The 21853-nt window shown below is 38.3% G+C and overlaps 2 protein-coding genes across 9 annotated transcripts in view; one reads left to right on the top strand and one right to left on the bottom strand.

The window, feature by feature from the left end:
* LOC121598213 (protein Fe65 homolog) overlaps window positions 1–21708 on the bottom strand; it is a 35097-nt gene extending 13389 nt beyond the window's left edge. Inside the window, exons 1-3 of one of the 8 annotated variants that reach the window (XM_041924755.1) lie at window positions 21238–21708; window positions 9626–10043; window positions 4821–4875 (exon numbers count right to left, since the gene is read on the bottom strand). The gene's annotated coding sequence lies outside the window, so the exon portion shown is untranslated. Of the gene's footprint in view, window positions 1–4820; window positions 4876–9625; window positions 10044–11818; window positions 11954–17425; window positions 17479–21237 lie in introns of those variants that run through there. The other 7 variants (XM_041924757.1, XM_041924763.1, XM_041924754.1 and 4 more) reach the window with 7 other exon arrangements.
* Window positions 5435–7223, top strand: LOC121598216 (thymidylate synthase). The gene is made up of 3 exons (XM_041924766.1): window positions 5435–5895; window positions 5966–6312; window positions 6379–7223. Exons 1-3 carry the CDS (start codon window positions 5544–5546, stop codon window positions 6586–6588), a joined length of 909 nt encoding a protein of 302 aa, XP_041780700.1. The 5' UTR covers window positions 5435–5543; the 3' UTR covers window positions 6589–7223.
* Window positions 21709–21853: the final 145 nt, after the last annotated feature.

The raw sequence follows: 21853 nt of genomic DNA on the forward strand, positions 1-21853 counted from the left end.
TTGCAGTTCATGAGGGGTTTTCCGCTGAACAAGCAGCTTCGCCGGGCCAGAGTGCTGTTTCGTATACCTCTGGGTATGATTTATGTTCAGCCCTGTTTCGTTGTTCGCCCTTAACGTGCGATTCGCTCTGGCAAACTTTTACGAGAGCATTTTATATACTGAACGTGTAGTGTGAGAGCCCGTACCGCGAAAGCTCACTACAAATGCAGAAAAAACATGTAAAGCTACTCACGTTCGGACCGTTTCGACGCTCGGCCATGGTATGACGGGGTTTTTCCTCCTCGTCAGAAATGCGCTGGAGAATCATTTTTTACGTGCTTGCACTATTTATGCGATACTACATCATGTCTTTGAGGATTTTGGGAGTCTATGGATTTTTTACAAATAGCTAGACATTTCGGCCATCAACCATTGTTCTGACGTATTGCTTCAGATACACTCTAGCCTATATTTGACGTATTTCTAATATAACAAGTATTTCTAATATTGGAAACAAAAACTACTATTATTTGGCATTACACAGAAAATTATAAGTTTCATGTGCAATTGTTTTGGACCACATCATTAGCATAACCACCTACATTTTTCCCACCAAGTAACTCATTTTTACACACAGTTTTCCTCCGAAAAGTAAAAATATGAATTGCTACACTTGCCACACTGCTACAGCGTTACCGTTTCTTTCAGTCTGTCAGCTTATACCTTTTCTACCGAAATAAGGTAAGTGCAAAAGCTACGTTTTATTCATATTACATTCCGTGCTATTTCCTGAAACGGAAAAACTTTTTACAATCTTGAAGTTTTGTCATTGTCGTACTCGTTGTCACTTTTTTCCTTTTTCGTTTCCCTGTGAAACTTACTGGTCATACAGCTGGCATGTACCACGGCATAGTCGTAAGTTTGGCACAAATGTTCGGATAAAATGAGATTTGGCAAAAAAAAATCAATATCCAAACCCCTAATGAAGAACGAAGCAAAATCGAGCGTCATACGAACAAAACCTATCCTGGTCAGCGGTACCACCGACCTACAGGATATTGACTCTTTTTCCATATCGTCTGGATAAAACTCTTTCTTTGTTGTAAAGTGTTTTTTTTTTGTTTTCATTGCTTCAAAATTTCCCTCCCACTTGGCAAGAGAAGGAAAGTAACGTTATCATATTTCCACTGTTTTCCTCAATTCAATTACACCGGAAGAGTTTTTAGAAGCAACACATAAATTCATAGTGCAACAGATATCTACCAGCATATTTTGTGAAACCATATAGAAAAAAGGTAAAGATAGGCAAGCGGAAACTCTCGGTTGGATTGCTTTAGAACCTACAAGTTCAGGATCTTACTATTCTTGAAGGGCACAACAAAAGAAGCACAATGTTCGTTATGATAAAATGGCGCAACAGCACTACTCACAATGAGAGTGGACATCCATTTTTTATCACTTTAGAAGGTATTGATGTGTGTAGAGGGTTCTTTGCACGAGAAGATCAATTTATTCTACTAGATATGTTGCGAAAAGCGTACCTTTTGAACATATCTTTTGGCATTTGCCGTCAGATGGAAGGATAACAATAAAAAAATGATGTTCAAAATTGCCAAAATTGAACAATTGCCAAAAATTGCCACATATTGCTACGGCAATACACAACCACGGGCACGGCTGTGAAATTGAAATACAAATTGGCTTGGCAGATGTTCAAATCAAGCATCGAGCAACATGGCATTAACAAGGTGTACGGTTGCTCGGTAACTCCTGCTGTGAGTTGATCATCCGGAAGATTGAAGAGGACATGCGATTTATGACCACGCTGTTATCAGTGCATCATGCTAATGGTTAGGATATCTCGATGTAAGTAAGATTACATTAACTTACATTGCATTAAAATATTCAACTCAGTAGATTCTCAATAAATAGCTAAACACCTTTCTTCTCAAAACCAGCATAGTTATTTAAGATTCTTCTTCGCTCCGGGTTCCTATTTAATTTATATGGATCAAGAAAATAGCAATTGATCGAATAAATGTTGCATTAGTCATAGCTAATAGTGCTTCGTGAAAAGTGTTCTTTATCAACCTCGTTGGCAATTTGCTGTTCGTCACATGCCATACCGGACTGTGAAGGTCACCGTTCGCTCACACGTGCATTGCAATCCTGGTGGTAGTAGCAAAGCAAAACGTTTTATTCTTCACCTTCTCGTCCTTTCTCGTTCATCCTTCTTTCGGTTGGTGTTGGTCAGTCTTGCTCATTTCCATTCGACCACGCGCTATCACCCACGCGACACCAGGTTCGATCGATGTTTGGAATGCCCGATACTAAATGACCTTGAACACTACGAGCTAACCTCATAACGTTGCCAACATGCCAGAAGAGTGTAACGGAGGCAAGGTTTTAACGGAGCGGAGAAGCGTAGCTTTGCATTGGCGCCTTTATGTCTGGAATCGATCCAGTAGGGCTCCATGGCTCCATCAACTCATATACAATCAACTTGAACTTTGTAGTACAGCACTTAGAAAGTCTTACCAATATGCTAGCTAATGATATTGGTATTAGAGCATTGTTTTATTCATCAAATCTGAAACTGTATGATTCGGCCAAGTCACGAAACAAAATATCATTTTTAGGAACATATTATACCTAGCATACCTAAACTAATATATAATAAAAGAAAAGACATGTTTACTATTTAATTTTTTTACCAATGCACTACAGTTCCTGTTTTTATATGGTAGCTTTGCCAAATTAATCAACGTAAGCAACATAGTAATTAAGTGTATAACTTGCCTCATATTGCTACTTTACTGCTACACCCATTGGAGTTTTGAAAGTTTTTGCTTCTCTCAAAATACATGACATTTGCTTGTAAATTAATACTGGCCAATAATCCATCCACGGATCCAGTGACCCATCGCTCCATACCACAAAGAAAAAGTACACGCTAAGCAACCAACCTTGCAGCAATAAAAATATTTGTACTTCGTAACGACTCCTCTCCATTACGACGTTCCTGTGTACATGAGGTTTTATGACCTGACTCATTGATGTTTATATGCGCAGGTTCGTTTTTTTTGCTTGTTAACAATCCTGCAAGCCCGTTCCAGGGGAGTAGTGCTGTTTTGCTGTGAAGTTTGTGCAAATGTATCCTTTTTCCCTTTAAGCGTCTATTGCCGTCTTCGAACGATCGCGGATTTTTTCGCTCTTTCCAGCACATTCTAAGCAGTAAACGAACGTAATAGAATGTTATACTTTCGCTAGCCACGTGTTACGTGTGCCTTGCAGTGAATATTTCATGTATGACCCTTCCGTATGTCCCTTAAAATAGAAGCCGACATCTTGGGTCGCAAATATTTTATGGAAAGAACATTCTGCAGTGAAGCATGGTATCATTCCTCAACTTTTGTAAAAGCTGTAACACATTGTTGTAAGTAAATAGACAGACAATCTGTAGCTGCAATGTATCTTGCAGTAAATTCAGTTAAGAGAATCCAATCTCACGTTATATTATTCGTATCCTTAACCGGGCAATAATCCCAGTAGAAGGTCTGCAGTGACGGAATCGCAACCCCGTATGCAAGCGGAGTAAGTAAACGCTACACTGTTCTTAGGGAAGAACGGAACTTACTTTATTCATTCATATCAGCGTAGCCGTTCTACGCCGCTATCTTACTCTAGCGATGCCTAATCCTAATTTTCCTAATCCTAGTTTCCTTATGCCCTATGTCCTTATCATGAATACCCCCACCCTTATTTTAATGTGGCTTCTATGCCCACGCACTTTACGCGCGCATCCTAATTACTAACACTACTTAAACTACTAACCGCACAAGCTGTCCTAATCTATAAAGTGGGCGTGGCCTTCCTATCTAATCCTATGCTATAGTTCATCCTACTTCCGAATTCATCCTAGTTCTAGTCTTAATCCTAATTAGTTCATTTCTATTTTTAGACCTTGTTCATTTCTGTCGGCGACAATTCGCAACATAATACAATCATTCAACCCAACATAAGCCGGTCTCGTAGTACAGTCGTCAACTCGTACGACTTAACGACATGCCCGTCATGGGTTCAAGCCCCAAATGGACCGTGCCGCCATACGTAGGACTGACTATCCTGCTATGGGGGGGGGATCAATAAGTCACTGAAAGCCAAACCCACAAGTAGTGTGGTACAGGCGGGCCTTGACCAGCAACGGTTGTTGAGCCAAAAGAAAAAAAATACAATCATTTGATACAAAAATTATGCATCTAAAATGTTCGTAATATTTTTTTCGTTACAGCATTTTATAAACAGAATTCAATTTGAAAATGCGCGCAAGTTCCGTACTAAGTAACTCGGGAGCAAAATGTATGCTATATCACTCAGCTGGATTCTGGAGCTAAACATGTTTAGCTAGACATGAAAATTCATGGGTTTAAGCTTCATATGGACAAAATTGCCCATACTTAGGACTGAATCTCCTGCTATAAGTAAACTAAACAAGTCACTGAAGGCCACAGCAAACTAGGCCAATGTAAAGCTAGATTATAGCACCAAATAAGAAGAAGAGAAATATGTTTAAACGAGATATTCAATTACTTATTTCACATATTTGTTATGTGATTACTCTGAAACTCTAAACCAGTGAGGCGTTCAGTAGAATACTGAGTACTGCCACCTGCCAGCCGTTACCGGTAGTTGAAAAAATAAATATTATATCAATGCGATGAAATGCATGAAATTATGAGCAAAACATCAAAAGAATCATATAGTATTTTTTTTTTGTTTAATAGACCTAACCGTTTTTATATAAACACAAATCATTTGAAACCGTCATTTATAGTACTCACCATCTATCAGGATTTTGTCAGAAGTTGAATGCTAGTAATGATTTAGGATGCATCTCTGTAATGGAATTATAAGAAAACCAATTCCAGAATGATTAATGAGCAGTTCATCTTGTAAATAATGTAATTTGAAAATTTGAAATGAAATGAAGTTAATAATAATATATATGGCTGTCTTGTTTCATAATTAAACCGGAAATTGTCTTAACATAATGCTTAACGATCGTGGTTTTGAAATCAACACACAAACGAACAGAAGTTCCTGTTCCAATCTTCAAGATTGAACTGTAAAATAATAGGAATATCTCTCTTATCTTAATATTGATTAGGTTTTTAATTTTCATAAATGAAGTTGTATGCAAAATTATTACAAGCTGCTTTTTTGAAGTTGCCATAAAACTTCATCAGCTATAAAATGCACAGTGGGTTTTCCAGCTGCTCATGGGGAAGGAAAATATATGTTACAACTCAAATGCTACTTTAAAATAAATCTATATAAGAATTATACTAAATACTATTCGATAAACATGAATATAAAAATTTACATATTTTTATGTACATATTTTTAAATAATCAGAAATAAATGGCCACACTGTGACGTAGCTGTCAAACCAAATCAAATGGCGCCAAATCAATTGTGATTCATTACATCTTTTGCCTTTTGTCAACATACCAAACTAGATACAGCGCAAATATAATTTAATTCCAGTGTTATTCCCGGTAATAATGGAGGGCGAAAACGGAAATATCGTCAATAAAGACAGTGGAAATGAAGAGGAACAAGCATATTTGCAGTTAATTCGTGATATTATCAATAAAGGAAGCAAACGCCTCGACCGCACGGGTGTTGGTACCCTGTCGATATTTGGAGCCCAGATGCGATTTAGTCTACGCGACGGGATCATACCGTTGTTAACAACAAAAAAGGTATTCTTTAGAGGAGTGGCCGAAGAACTACTTTGGTTTATCAAGGGCTCGACGAATGTCAAGGATTTGCAAGCAAAGGGAGTACGCATTTGGGATGGTAACAGCACTCGAGAGTATCTGGATTCGTGCGGCTTCACCGATCGTGAGGAAGGTAAATATTTTCTTGTTATTGCGAAACGGGCACACATTTTATGTAAAACTTAATTTATACGTTGTTCTAGGGGATTTGGGCCCGGTATATGGGTTTCAGTGGCGCCACTTTGGTGCCACCTACAAAACATGCCACGACGATTACACAGGTCAGGGAATAGATCAGCTGGCTGAAGTGATCGACAAAATTAAGAACAATCCCTACGACCGTCGAATCATCATGTGCGCTTGGAATCCCTCTGATATTCCTAACATGGCGCTACCACCATGCCACTGCTTGGCACAGTTTTTCGTTAGTGATGGAGAGCTGTCGTGTCAGATGTATCAACGTTCGGCCGACGTAGGTCTGGGCGTGCCCTTTAACATTGCCAGCTACTCCTTGCTGACTCACATGATCGCGCATGTCACCGGACTAAAGGTAAGATTATATTGTCTGCTAGAATATTGATGGGTACAATCATGCAAATGTTTTCAATGTTTTCAGGCAGGAGAGTTTATCCATACCACCGGCGACACTCACATTTATTTGAATCACGTCGATGGCTTGCGTGAGCAAATAGAAAGAACGCCCACAAAATTCCCAACACTCGTTTTTAAACGAAAGGTAGAATCAATTGACGATTTTACCTATGACGATTTTGAAATCATGAATTACAACCCCCAGTCTGCGATAAAAATGAAGATGGCAGTTTAAGAAAGATCGTTAAATGTTTCACAGAAAAAACCCCTACAATTTGCTAATTGAATGTGTTTGGAAATGTCTATTGACACACTAAATCGCCTCATTCACTCACTTGGTTCTCTTTCCCGGATGATTAATTGTTTTTATGTCCATAAAATACTTGAAGTGATATCAATGAAGTAATTAACTATGCTCAATTTATACTTTATATACAAACAATATTGTCCATCATGTATCATTCAATTTTTGGGCACAAAATAACCTTTCGCGCAAATTAAAGACATTTTCTAAAGCTTATCTTATTTGTTTCTATACCAGTCTCAAATGTGGGAATGGAAATGATCACTAACAATAATTAGAAGTAATATACTAAAGCTAGAAGATGAATCCAAATCCTTCCTGCCACACTATTTTTTGCAGGAGTTTACAGGATATTTATCCTAAAGATTTTATTTGCTGCATGAATTTATACTGAAATTAAGATGTTTTTGGTCTCAAATTTAATTATTGATAATTTTATATCATAATAACCTACGGATATCGTTGAAAAATAGGGTAGATTTAATAAAAAAAAAACATGACTGTCCAAATGAATAAGCACTTCTTCTATAAATCAATAAAATTATTATATATGTCAGAAAAATTTATACAGCGAATTAGGTCGGGTTGTATTATATATTTTACGATACTATAGTAGATGACCGCTAACTGAGAGTTTAAATTTGTGAAAAAATGCATATTTGCTGTGAATTTCCCTTCGTAAGATTCAAGATGTTTAATATTTTGACCTTTTTGTGTTTTTAGCTGAGAACCACTCCAGTTAACGAACTTCCACATAAAAAAACTCAAGTAAAACACATCCAGTTAGCGGTCACCTACTGTACCATTTCCGACGTAGAGAGCAAAATCTCCTCCCCGAAATTCAACCACTACCGGACGGGAAATTGAACATTACTTACTGCCCCTACTCTTTGATTGATATTACACATAAACATACATTTGAATGCCATACGAAATATAAAAGAACAAAGTGGTAAACAGAAGAAATTTCCGGTTTGTACCATATTTTTGTCTTGTGTTGTCTCTTGCCTGCGAGCAAACTATTGATGTATTAGGGTACGTACTTGTGTATCATTCAACATATTATGACGGCATTTGCAATGATTCGTAGATGATCATTTATTTATGACATAAATGAGTTCATTTCTATGATAGATTCTTTCGTATTGATTGCTTTGAGGATGGATAGAATGCTACCAGCAAGGAAAAGGCCCAATACAACCTTGGGACATAAAGAAACCTACACAATTTGCTTTCTATTGGAGCCATCATCAACATAAATCAGAGCTGTAGCTATTAAATATGTCTTTTTACTGTGGTCATAAGGATGTGACTATGATTTATTTAACGAAGCAATAGTTGATAAATTTCGAGTAATAGAAAATTTTCAGTCACATTCATTGGAATTCAACATGTCTAGTCTAGTAAACTGGAAACTTAACTACTCTCCCTTTACTTTTATACATATATCTATTGATTTGGCTTTACATACATATTGGAAAATACAGAAGAGAGATTTCTACAAGCGAGAAAACTTGGTGTGATGAATCTGGTGAGAAAACATGGTAAATGGTAAATATTTATTTCAAAAGATTTCAAAATTCTATAGAAATTGGCAAATTTAGGTAGCGTGAAAGAAATAAACATAACATTTCGTTTCTATTTTTCAACAACATGCTAAAATGAATAGACTTATGCATTAGTGCAATTTTGAAGATTACCACCTTTTCCTAACAATACTATTACAATAGTTTAAAACAACTTATATTAAAAATTTGCTTTTCATTGGATACATAAGCATTGGATAATCATAAAAATTTTAATGCTTGGTTTATTTATTTTACCCTTTTACGGAAATGTTTTTATTGTTTTCATTTAGGATTTGTATGCATTACTGATTCGATACATATAACTATTATATCAGATTATAGTGGAACCCCGCATAACGAGTTTAATCCGTTCCAGTGACTTACTCGGTATGCTGGAGACTCTTATCCATATAATTTGTATGATCATTGATCCATTTCCTTGAAAAAGTGATCGATTGTTTTTGTATTTTCTTTAAAATTTTCCGAGTTACATAAATGCCATTGAAGAGCCACAGCTTCACCCGGATGATACTTGCAGACATAAAATAATTCCAAGTCACTAATGGTATTGCTGCAAAATAATAATTATGCAAAATAATAGTGTATGTCTATGAAGACTTAGCAATTACACATTTCCTGCTAGACTTGTTTTTCTAAAATAATTCAGTTTCATCCAATGGATTTTTTGTGGTAAATATTCTCCAACACGAATTCCCGCTTACACGGGATTTAAGATTCCAATCAATTCATTGGCATCAAATCTACAACACACTTGTATGACTAAATGGCAGCAATCGGTAGATCATGTGTATGTCAAATCTAAGTATCGAAATGGAAGAAACTCATATATATCACACTAATATATCACAAACATATGCAAACATTTTCGTCTTTTGTTTTTTCTGGAAATAGTTTGGTGTTCAAAAATTATAAGTATCAAAACTCTTATTTACCTGAACGGTAATCAAAATCAAAGAAATGTTCAATGTTAACATTAGTTAACTTGATTCTTTATGGGAAGTTAAAAATGCAGCAGGAACACCAATAATATTGCACGTCATGCGAGATTTTACTTGTTTATAGAGAGGCATTTGTGTATTTTAATCTACTCGTCATGCAAAAAACTCGTTACAAGAGATACTCGTTATGAGGGGCTTTACTGTATTTGCAGTGTACTGTATTGCCAATGCTAAATATAAATAACAAATTAACAAATGCCATTCATAAAATTCAATCACCGAACAAAGTATAGTACAGTTTGTATTGAAATGGACATGATATAAACTTCGTATAGCAATACTTGTTTTAGTTCCCTGGGTTTCTTATCACCCAGATTTTACTGCAGTACATAATACAAATGGAGAGCAGTAGTAACAAATTCTAATAAAAAGTATACGTACCTTAAAGAAGATTCAATACAATCCTCTCATAGTTTCTCTATTTCAAAAGCTGTACTCGTTCCTTGCACGTTTAAGTAGCATTTCAAATATCTGCAGAATGTTTTGTGTCTGAATTGTTTCTTTACACTCTTGCACGATTAATGATTTTGAGCGGTTTTTGTGTGTTTTATTGTTGCATACGCCTTTGAACGTGTTTTCGTAGGTTAAAATTTGTAACTGCTCAACACAAAAAATAATAAATGGATCACAATTCCGTCAGATCACTTTCACAATAAATTGTTTTGATTGATTTTGGTGGGGTATTATGCTTGTTTGGTTGCTGTCCATACTATGTCACAATTTTACAATAATAAAAAATGGCTACACACTATTCCAAAGCTAATATACGGCACTATTCTGCGTCACTTATTTTCTGAAACTATAATAAAAATGCATATGTAATTCATATTCAACATTTGATTTTTAAACCAAAAGAAAATCATTACTCATTTCTACCGCCTAAATAATATCTATTTTTGTAAAAGTCTCCTCTCAATTTATGATTATTCAAAAAATTGTTCGATGATCGATGTCAAAAACGAAAACTTGAAAGAGTTTTACTTTTCGTTAAAAAATCACAAAAATTAAATAAATAAAAAATGTGTTAGAATATTTGCAATTCCATTATTCTTTATGGTAAATTAACTAGCACTGGAACTGATCACACTGCACTGAACTGCATAAAATTACATAAGCCCGCATACAATGATTATATACTGCACTTTCGTTGTATGCATTTTAGTGAACATTATTATTTTCGTTTGTTCTTATTATGACCGATTTTGCAATTTTCCACCCAGCACCTGTATAATTCTGTACACATTGTGTACAAATTAGATTTTAATTATTAATCATCTTTACAACGACATTGTCCGACCGCGGCACAGGAAAAGCGCGGAAACTACCACAACCGAAACGTTGCACTGCAGCGATAGTCCGGAGCCTTTTTTCATTCCACTTTCCTTCACCCTGTCTAAGGTTTTTTCAACAATATTACCAATTGTTGGTCGTACCCAGTACCAGGAAAACCTAATCAACTTTGCTCAATTTTTTCATTTAATTTATCTCTTTTTCTCCATATATCCCTCACCTTCTTCTCGCTCGCTCTCTCTATCCCCCCCCCCTCTCTCTCTCTCTCTCTCTCTCTCTCTCTCTCTCTCTCTCTCTCTCTCTCTCTCTCTCTCTCTCTATCTCTCTCTCTCTCTCTCTCTCTCTCTCTCTCTCTTTCTCTCTCTCTCTCTCTTTCTATCTCTCTCTCTCTCTCAACACACGGAGTGACACACACATACTCAATCCCCGATACATACATCACGTCCTTTAGTTTGTTTTTCCTTTTTAGAATTTTTCGCTCCAACTCTTATACTCGTTCTCTCTCTCAGCAGTGTTTCTCCTACTACTACGGTACCGCTACCAACCTATTGCCGCTATTCTTGCCGCATCCTTTTTTCAAGCGATTTTTTCACAGCATTTGAAAAAAATGGCTCATTACTGCATCGCCGAAGATATGCGCGTTGTTATACGATTTGCCAGCAGAGGAGAGCACAGGTGCATTTCGGGAATCACAAGGAGTACACATCTGATGTACACAGTTTGAGGACATCGTTGTTGCAGCACACACCGGGAGGCGCCGGTTAGGACCGAAATGAGAGGTGTGGGGAAATATATTAAACCTAGGAATACATTTTCCACTGTATGTCACTACTATTTGGTAACTGTTTGGTGTACAATTTTGCCCTTAATGGTAAAAACTTGTCTACTTCATCATATTATGAAACAGCCCCCAATCCATTCTCGTATAAGAACACAATATAGCACCGCACCAGGAAAACTCTATTTGCTTCACTTTTATTTGCAGCTAGTAGCATTAGATCATGGAACACAAATATTATATAACACCGGACACTCGTTAAACAAACCAAGCAAGTAGTGCACTAGGCTCTCCGCTTTCGCCAATAATTCCGATGAACCTGTTCACATGACCGAGTTGCGGGGCGAGGAAATGCATCTCCACCAAATAAATAATTTCCTCTACTGACTATCAATCGCAAACCCACGATTGTATAGTTTCCGCCTAACTTCGAACATCGAACAACGAGTAGATCAGAGATGTATAACCAACACAATAAGCAAGCTATACAAAATAATTTTCCTCACTTGCAAAACACTGTCCTTCACTCTCCGGTGACAGAGCGCGGACGGTAGTACACCTCTCCACTACAAACGCTGATATCCTTTTGAACTCGGTTGCACATCACGAACCTACTAGCTCCGCCCGAGAACATACCCGAGCAAGACACACGCACCATCATGGCAAACCAGTTTTTCACCACCTTTGCTAGTGTTAGTGTATATGGGAGAATGTTAGAGAGAATGTATGTGTGTGTGTAAAAGAGAGAAAAAGAGAAAGCAAGCTAAATCACGAGAGAGAGAGCGAGAAAACTTCGAAGAAAACTGCGCAGGATACAACCCACCGAACCCCCGAACAAATGACGTCAAGTCTGTGCTTATTCAACTCATTTTGAATTTCTACACTCGTCTAAAGAAGTTCGTTTTACGCGATGTCGCAACTTGTTGGAAAAGTATTAATGTATTTATAAAAAGAAAACATTGTCTACCGAAGCAGCCAGAACAACCTTCTATTCCAGCGTTATGTCGTCAATGCTGCAAACATTTCTTATTTTCCTCCATTTCCTACACCCATTGGAATCGCATCGATACCATCGACAACCTACGGCAAACCCATGGAATGTCGTACGCGAATCAGAACGATTACACCAATACTATCTTCGAACGGTTGCCGTACTCGTGGCACCTGTCGCAATTGATCCTTTGCACTTGATGTGGAATAAAAATGCATCGCTTTTCCTTCGTTTTATCTACCATCGCTTGTCATACGCAATATGCTACGGAGTGCCGCGAATTTTCCCGTGGGGAAAAGTAAGCAAATTAACAGTCCACTAGCGCATACTGACACATGTGCCGGTTTCACAATTCATGGCTTGCTATGTACTTACTAACGGCTTACTTAATGCCTTGCTACTGCTTGCGTTTAGTATGGTCGTACATTTTCAACACTAGTTTAGTTGCTTTCTTTTGGGATTGGGGTACATTCGTTCAATGATGTTTCCACATGCACCGGTATTGAAGGACTATCAACACGACAGCTGTTAGTGTGGGTGTTAAAATATATGTAATTTCTCTTCGTATTGGTGCTTTCGAAGGTGGCGGCGAAGGATGACTCATTGTTTCGCTTTTACCGTCCTCCCTAACGTATTCTCGACCTCCTCCCCTTCACAAAACGGTTGCGATAAGCGCAAGAACCTCGTGCAACCATGCGAAGGACAACTTGGAGGGCAGCTTTATTTATTTATTTTTTTTTATGGTGACTAGACGTAAATAAACCAAACTGAAGTGGCTACAATTTCATTGTAATGCGATACTGACATCTTGCAGAAATCATAGTACGATTCAAAACACTTTGGGGTGTTTATTTGTAAGAAATATGCACAAATAGGGCCTTTACTTTATATCAATAATATTTGTTACGAGATGGAACGTTTGTTGGAATACGTTTGTTCTAAACAAAAACAACATATCAGTACAGCATAACACCACAATCCTGTGTTAGGTTCTTACTTTACTATGGATAAGCATTTTATTATGTCTTGTTTGGATACAATTATAAAGAAACATTAGCAATTGTGAAAACAATTATGAGGCCTCTCAACAACGCACTAAGAGCTGAGATGAAATGTATGTAAAGGGCTCTTAAAAAACAAAAAAGCAATACACATACACCAGGCTTCATGGCCACACAACAATGATAGAACGATGGCGATTGTTGGAAACATGACATTTTGTCGTCCGTGTTACTTATTCATGTGCCGGTTCAGTGCTGGGTTCAATCGAAACGATGTCATTAGTGTTACAATCGTTCATTAGTTTAATCGTTCGTAAAATTCAATTGGTGCAAAAGCGATCGATAGTGTTCCCGATAGATAGCAGTAGTTAAGAAGCCCTAGAAACACTCTTCATAATGAGCAGGGATTGTTAATTAAAATAAATCAATGGAATGGATATTACTCATATGATGTTATTTAGCTGATTCTCCAGTAATATTACTGTTTTAATAAAAACCCGTTTGTATATTGACCCTAAAAAATGAATGATTTAAATCAAAGTTTATGGGTTGGGTTTTCGGATTGCGTGCCCGGGTGCACATTATCGCACGCAGCGTTCAAGTACCGATTAAACAATTAGGCTAAATACCTTTTGATTTTCTTTTCCACTGCTAAACGCACTTATTGTATGTTAGCAATATTTCCAGTGATTTGACTGGGAGCAGAAAGTGTGATTGGTGAACTTTTGATGCTTTTGTTTTCCTCCTCAAAGCTACCAGTCGCCTTTAGGAAAATGGGAGCCCTAAAATGTTAAATAGAAATGGAAAGTATGCATACCAACTTCGCCCAATCCTACTGTTCAAACACACCGATATCTTCACACTGGGCGTATTTGAATGCATAATTAAGTAGCCCACAAACGTTGCCCACCAAACAAAGAATGAAAAAAAAAATAGTAATCAGACCAGGGCAGGATGAACCTGACCAGTGGTAAGAATCGGAAAGGTTCCCCTTGAGCCTGCAGACCCGCTAGCATGCCACAGTGGCCGGAAACTGTGTGGACATAAAACTCAATTAAAATGGCAGCTGCTGGAAGCAACCAGCACCAGCCCAAAGGTGTAACGGATATAGTGTACTCTAACCATATACTCCAAATTGATTGGCGACCTGCGATGGGGTTTGTTGTTGCCCAACGGAACAAAGATTCCAAATGTTGCGCTTGGGTGAAGTTGCTCAATAATTGCCCAACGGAAGCAGAGCCGAAAAACACACAAAACAAAAGAACTGCTGCAATATTCTTGTTTGTGATGTGCAGTAACTTTTCGTGCCGTTGTGGCTTACGATTAGACAGAAGCATACGGACACACCAATGCTACGAAAAACGAAAGTAGCACAAAAGGGCGAAAAACAGGTAAATGCAAGAAGCTGGAAAATTCAGGACAATCACTGCGGTGAACAAGAGCAATAACAGTAAACTAATCCGTGGCATTTGTTTTCATTTCAGTCGCAATCGTGCCCAAAAGCTGAAAATGCCACGAATTCTTAAGATTCTTCCAACACTTGGAAAGCGCATTGGGCAAGAATGCGTGGTATAAGGTAGCTTTTGCTTTTATTTATGGTGTGTTTTGCTTCCTTTTTAGTTACTCATCATCTGATATCCCATCCTATGCTTGGTTGCGTTGTATGTATCTTATGAGCTGTGTGTATACGCTATATAATGCAGACTCTTCGTCATATCGAGATCGAAACAAACGATCTATGGATTATGTTAATCGATGGTTTAGCAAACTTCCTAACACCACTGATTATGGCAACTTTTGTATTTCAGAATCTTAATGTAATATCCCAATTAAAACAGAATTACCACAGGCGAGTGGTACCCTGGCACAGCTGTTATACGCACGGTATTGTAATATCTTAGCCACTGTAGATTCAAATCCAACTCAAAGTTGCGTTTAAAGTGCAGTGGAACTTTGTTCTAAAATCCGATGTACTACGCGCGTCACAAGGCAATATGTTGTTCGGTAGTGGTGCTGAGTTTTATCACCAGTTATGTTGATTGCAAATCTCAAATCGTTATGAATTCTATACTATGTTTTGTACTGCATGAATTTTTCAATTGATCCTATTTCTAAAACCAGGCAAACCAGCTGGCACCTTTACTAAGACATTGTGTAATGGAGATGTTGGTATTCCAAGCATTGCAGATCTTGTTCAGGAGACAGTACAACTTTACGAAAAACAGGCAATGTAAAAAATGAGTTCAACAGCAAGAAATTCTCATTGCAGTTCATGGCGTCATTAGGAGTTACTTCCAGAATCAAATTATCGTCATTTTTCTCTCTTTTTTGCGCCATTCAAATTTCATATGCTCATTTTGTAGGGTTTCATTGTGTATGGATGGATGGATGTGTATGCATGCCCTGAAACTCATTTCGTGAAAACCACCAATGGTTATTTACAAATTGGGAACCATAAGTTTACTTGCAAGTCGGGACACTTTCTGCACTATTTTTGTCTCAACTACATAAATATCTTAAATGATGCTGAAATTGATCAAACGCATCGGGGCTTTGATAAACAAAGCCCTCCAAATTGACAGAACAATTGAGCAACTATTTTGGCCACTACGTGATGTGGCCACACCGAACGGCACCCTATGTCGAAGCGTAGATCAACGATTTCATCTGTCACGGGATTTCAATGAATTAGTTTTTTTTTCTCCTCCATGCTAACGCCTCCATGTGATGGGATCTTTTTCCTAGCTGCACTACACCGACTGAGGAGAGATCACGTTCTTGCACAATTGCTGAGCTAAACTGTAGGTGCATGACAACAAACGCCTCATCAACGTGGATAACATAAACAAAACCATTTATGAACTTGGCTATATGTGACTGATTGATGTAGATGAGATGAGGATATTACAGGGGTTTTCCAAGTCACTTTCGAATGTGCACATACTTATTCACCATCTCCAAGATATTTTTCAATAGCTGTCAAATGTTGTATTTGATTCATAATGAAATTTCAGCTTTTACACCAAAAGCTGTCAAACTCAATCCAGCGTGAGACGTGTTGAAAATCATGCTGAAGAAATTAAATAATATGATGATGCAAATGAAATATCAGATTTGTGTGGATTAACATCGTGCTCGCGGTGTATAACAACGTTTACATGCGAAAGTGACTCGTAAAACCCTGTATGTCTAGCTTGAACCATTTGAAATTTAAACTCATTATAGACTTTTGTTGAGTTGCGCAACTTACTGTCTGTATCAGCCTCTAGCGACTACCTTCTTTTTAAGGTGTATCCTACTTCTTTTACTTCTTTTACCTTACACGATCGTGTTAGCTTAACGGCTAGGATGTTTAATAGTTTGATAGGTAATTCTTTTTTCATCAATACTTTTGATCAATCGTCTAGTGAAACAGACAAACAAAATTACCTTCGAATCAGAATAAACTGCAGGCAAACCTTATCTTGTCAGTGGAGGTAACACCTTTTCTATTTCAAATGAAACTTCTTCTTCTTCTTTGACACAACAACTGTTGCCGGTCAAGGCCTGCCTGTACCCACTAGTGAAGTGAGCTTGGCTTTCAGTGACTTCACCAGCCTCGGGACCCCAACGGCCTTCCGGGGGCCCTTGTCGCTAGTACTCTGTCCATACGGCATACTATAGAATGGCGATCTATAGGGCCCCTAAATCGGCGGGGCCCCAGGCGACCGCCTAGACCGCCTACCGTTAGATCCGCCACTGGTCCTACGTATGGGAGCACGGTCTTTTCGCGGGGCTTGATTCCATGACGGGCATGTTGTTAAGTCGTTCGAGTTGACGACCACCAGACCGGCCCCAATAAATCTATCCGTTTCAATAAATTAATTCCATCCTACGTTAATCCGACATAAAGCGCAGTGCAATGATTTGAAGGCTATAATTTGTAAATGCTTAAGAAAATAAGTAAAGGGTTTCTTAAAGTTTGTTGAAATGAACGCAATTGTTACGTCATGCCTTGAAATTTCTCATTCGGTCTTAACATTGTGCACAAAACCGCGCCAGAATAACAGGCGGCCTATTACAAGATATCAACAGGCCACAAAATAGGGGAACGGGGATGGTCGGACACAAAAGTTGCTTACCTCCGCTGGAAGGAATCGTTTCAACTGATGACGCATAACAGATCCAGATCATCCTGGGAAGGATGGGAGAAGATGAGAAGTACAATATTGTACAATTTTGTTTTCATTTCGCTTTATATTTATTCATCCCGCAAGAGTGCGCTGCCGCTAGCGTAACACACGGCTGCAAACATAATCCTGTGCCGTCTGCTCGCAGCGCAACACACTACGCAACACAACGTAAGCTGCTAGGAAATGCAAAAAATAAATGTGGAAAAAAACAGAATCACAATCACTCTAGGAGACGAACGTGGATGGTTCGGAAATGGAGACATTTGGGACAAGACAAGTTCTAGTTTTCGTGAAAGGACACCTCCCCAAGGGAAGGAAATGTTTCCTTCCCGTACTGTGTACAGCTGCCGTTGTTGGTGCGTTAGTCAGGGCAGCGGTACCGCGTGGTAGATGTTTGTATTTCATGAATATATTTATTTCTTGTTGGATCAGACAACTTACCCAAGGCGCCGATGTGGGTTCACCACTGCTCTAGGCCACAAAGCATACAGCACTGCCAACTCAACTCTACTCTACTATCATTATAACAAAAAATTGCTAGCAAAAATGAGTTTCAAGCAATGCATTCGCTCCATGGTCGGGGGTCTATTAGTAATATGCTAGAGTGCAATGTGGTTTGCTTCGGTTTAAAACTCGATTTGTTTTCATTACATTGCAAATGTATCGTTATCTGTTGGGCGTGTTGAGTTTAAACGGAAATATATCTCCCTACATCTTGTTCACAGGCTATCCGACGGAATGGGAAGACCAAATTAGGAATATTATTCCTCCTCCTCCTCCTCTACACTACTATGGAACTCCTCTAAACTATCCTCCAGTCTGAGAGCGTGAGTAACGTGGTTTAGTGGGTTGTGGACAGTCCGTAGTATCAATGTGTATTGGTTTTTTTTGTTGCCAGTTCAAATACCACTTGAATCTCAATTTAGCCTAAAACCTGACGATTTGCGATGCATCGCTCGGTTAAAGGTTGCATACTAAATTGAAGTAATCGAACCTTAAGCGAATTCTACGGTGCAAACCCATACCGAGAGCAACACGAAGCAGTTTGAATTTCGACCAATCTAAACGGAACCATGCAGGCCCTGTGCACTTGATGTCTTGCTCCTTGGGATCTTTTTTCGGTGATATCATCCACAATTTATGCCTGCAGTGAAGTCTGTTGCCACTACTAAGGATGCTGCTGCTGCTAAGCGAACCACACTACACTCGTTCGAACGTTACACACAATCAGTAAGCACTTTACCTGTTTGCCCGTAGAACCTTCAGTGGAACGAGCTTTCAACAACCCCGCAGCTTGGACCGATGCCAATCGTATAAGGAAAGTTGGCTCGCTAGAAGGTGCTGTATTAACCTGGTTAATATAATAGGAGGAGGTGGAATATTCCAGGTGGTACGCGGCTCTAGTATTCCACGAACGTGTCGGCAAGAGTTTAAATTGGAAGTGCAGTAAACGTACGGTTGCTGCTTCTATGACCGCCACATTTGCTAGCAAACTAGAACAGATTTCACGCGGTCCAGTTTGCGCGCTAATGAAAATTTACTGACAATAATATTTCCTATCACCGCTGATTCATAGCCGTGTGAAAACTTTTTCATCTGAGCTCATTGTTCGCATAGCTTTCGGGAAGCTCAATTATGGTTCAATAATTATGTGCCAATGTCCCTATGGAAGCTTTTGGATTAGTTGTGTAATTGTAGTATACGTAAAAGTATGTATACAAAATCACCCACCAGTGGTGTTGTTAAGAATGCGTTTACTAGAACCAACCCAACTGAGCTGTAGAAAAAAATAGGGCGACAGGACAATGTTTATTGCACCGTAACTGAACTGCAATTGCATGGAAAATATTTTCATTAAAACATAACAAACAATGTCCAGATTAACGTTGACATGACTGGTATGAGCTGGTGTACAAGATTGATGCCGTCTATCCCAGCTGGATACTTTGTAACAGCGGTATTGCTTTTCCGGTCAAACATGATCCACTACAAGCATTCCGATGACGGAAACGCGTAAAGTGAAGCACTAGAGGAAAGTAATTTAGAAACGGGAAACGCAAATAATCTTGCACGTACGATTCGCAACAGTTGGGCATTGTATTCAATTCAATTCACAGGAAATGTCACAACAAAGTTTGTTTAACGCAAAATTTAAAAATCACTGCTCTACTAAAATAGTGATTGGAGTAAGTATAGGAATACTTTCAATAAACTTATTTTATCTCGCGCACCCAGATCTTTGCTATGAAGAGACGGTTCTGGTCGGCTTTGAGTCACGTTCAATTTTTTTAAGGGTCAGTGCGCCTATTCCATTGCTCTTCAACCTTTTTTGCCTCACATCCATTGAGACCATACATTTTGTAGATTTAGTTCAAAGTTTTTGATTAAAAATGTATATATCTTATGCCAGAGATAACTTGAAAATTTAATCTTAATTGTGAGAAAAAACAATTGCACAATATATATAGTAATAAGTTTATCATTTTCAGAAATGATTTCTTTCGCGGATCACATCTGTTAACGCCACGTACCTTAAGTGATCCGCGGATCACAGGTTGTAGACCATTGGCCTATTCAATGGTCCATTGAATAGACCATAAACAATTAGTTTGTATTTCACACAGTAAATGTACTTCAAATAGTAAAAATGTGCACATCTTCAGTGGTGTTTCGAAGGACACATACATTTGCGTACAGTAAAGCAAAAACTATTTGAAAAACAAAACAAACAACAACAAACAAAACTGGCGAAACCCGTTGATACATTGAATATTAAAATTGCTTCGATCTTTTTGTGACAATTCCTTGAGAATGATACAGCAACTTCTTGTTCGCCACCGTCACCACCAGGAGCATCATCATCATCATCATCATCACCATCTACCCACTCGGATGGTTCTATGGAAACAGTACAAGAGTACGCGAGAAGCAAAGGAAAGTCCTTTTTTTGCGCATTAGCACTAGCTTTTTCTACCTTCTACCTTCTACCTTGGTCCAATGAAGGGCAAAGCATCACGATGCATTTGAAATATACATGAAGTATTCACCACGATTGTGCACGTTCTCATCCTAGACGCAGAGGTGAAGACGTAGCAATAAGCGAAACCATGAAAGTATGCTACCGAATCGACCTTTGTGAAACTGGATCGATCGGTCCAATGGGATGTGCCCCTTTTGCCACTGCACTGTGCAAAAAGACAAAGGAACCTCATCTGAAATATAAACAAATTAATATTGTAGAGAACAATGCGAATGTTGTATGCTTTAGGACAAAGTTTTTTTGCACTCATTTCCCTTTGCACGTGGTGCGGAGAGAGTAAATCTTAAGCAGAACAAATTAATATTTCAACAATTTGATCCTTCAGATTCCTTTATATTGGAGAAAGGTGGAATTTTCAATTAATGTTTGGCAGTAGTTTGCAAATTTGCAATTCAAACATTTATAATGATTTTTAGTAACAATAAGCTAAAGATTTTAAACACATCTATATTGATATTTAAAAAATCGTAATATCAATTGGATATGCACGCATATTAAACTAGGAACATTCGATGTATAATTACTACCATTCACATGTAGCTTCTTGACTCCACGCAATACTTAAAAAACGATGATTTTGTAACCTTTTCGTACTAATGTATTGAAGAAACATGGTTCCCATCCGTTGTATAACATTTTCATGTACGTTTCTTATACGTTCAAAGATTTTCAACCATACGGGGTAAAAATACAATACTAAGAGTTGTATAAACACACTTACCACTTCTAAATTCCAAAAAATGGTGTTATCAAATCTATGCTCGGTACAAATTAAGATACACTGTAGCAATCACTTACGAGAATGGAACCAAACTAATAAGGCTACCAGATATGCGAGCAACCGTCGAACGATTTCGTTTTGCTGTTATCACTTCAGAAATCACCAATTACACCACCCACTTACACGCTTGAATGTGGCTTTCGTCCGAATGCGTTTCTACACTTTTGCATGCAGATAAAGAAAAACAATCGTCGACGGATAAAATATCTCCTCAAATCCATTAAACAAACTCAACAGACCACAGACGAGTGGACGACCATCCTTCCTGGACAATTTTACAAAAACAACAGCTCACCAAAGTCCTGACGCTTCTTCAAGGGCTGCCGTCATTTGTCGACAGATCGGACACAGTGGGGCAAAATCCGGTGCATGCGCATTGCGCCCATTCTAATGCCAACGAGCCCTCTAGTATTGAACCAAAAACGCATTAAACCTTGCCACATGCTTTGCTCTCCCTACCGTTTACTTGCAAACGCATTCATTGCCAATTTTTAAACGAACCGTTGTAAGTAGAATTAAGCTAGAGTGGCGCGGTTAAGTTGGAGTCTTCTCTTTG

The sequence above is a fragment of the Anopheles merus genome, chromosome 3L (assembly GCF_017562075.2).
Source record: "Anopheles merus strain MAF chromosome 3L, AmerM5.1, whole genome shotgun sequence".
Classification (NCBI taxonomy): domain Eukaryota; kingdom Metazoa; phylum Arthropoda; class Insecta; order Diptera; family Culicidae; genus Anopheles; species Anopheles merus.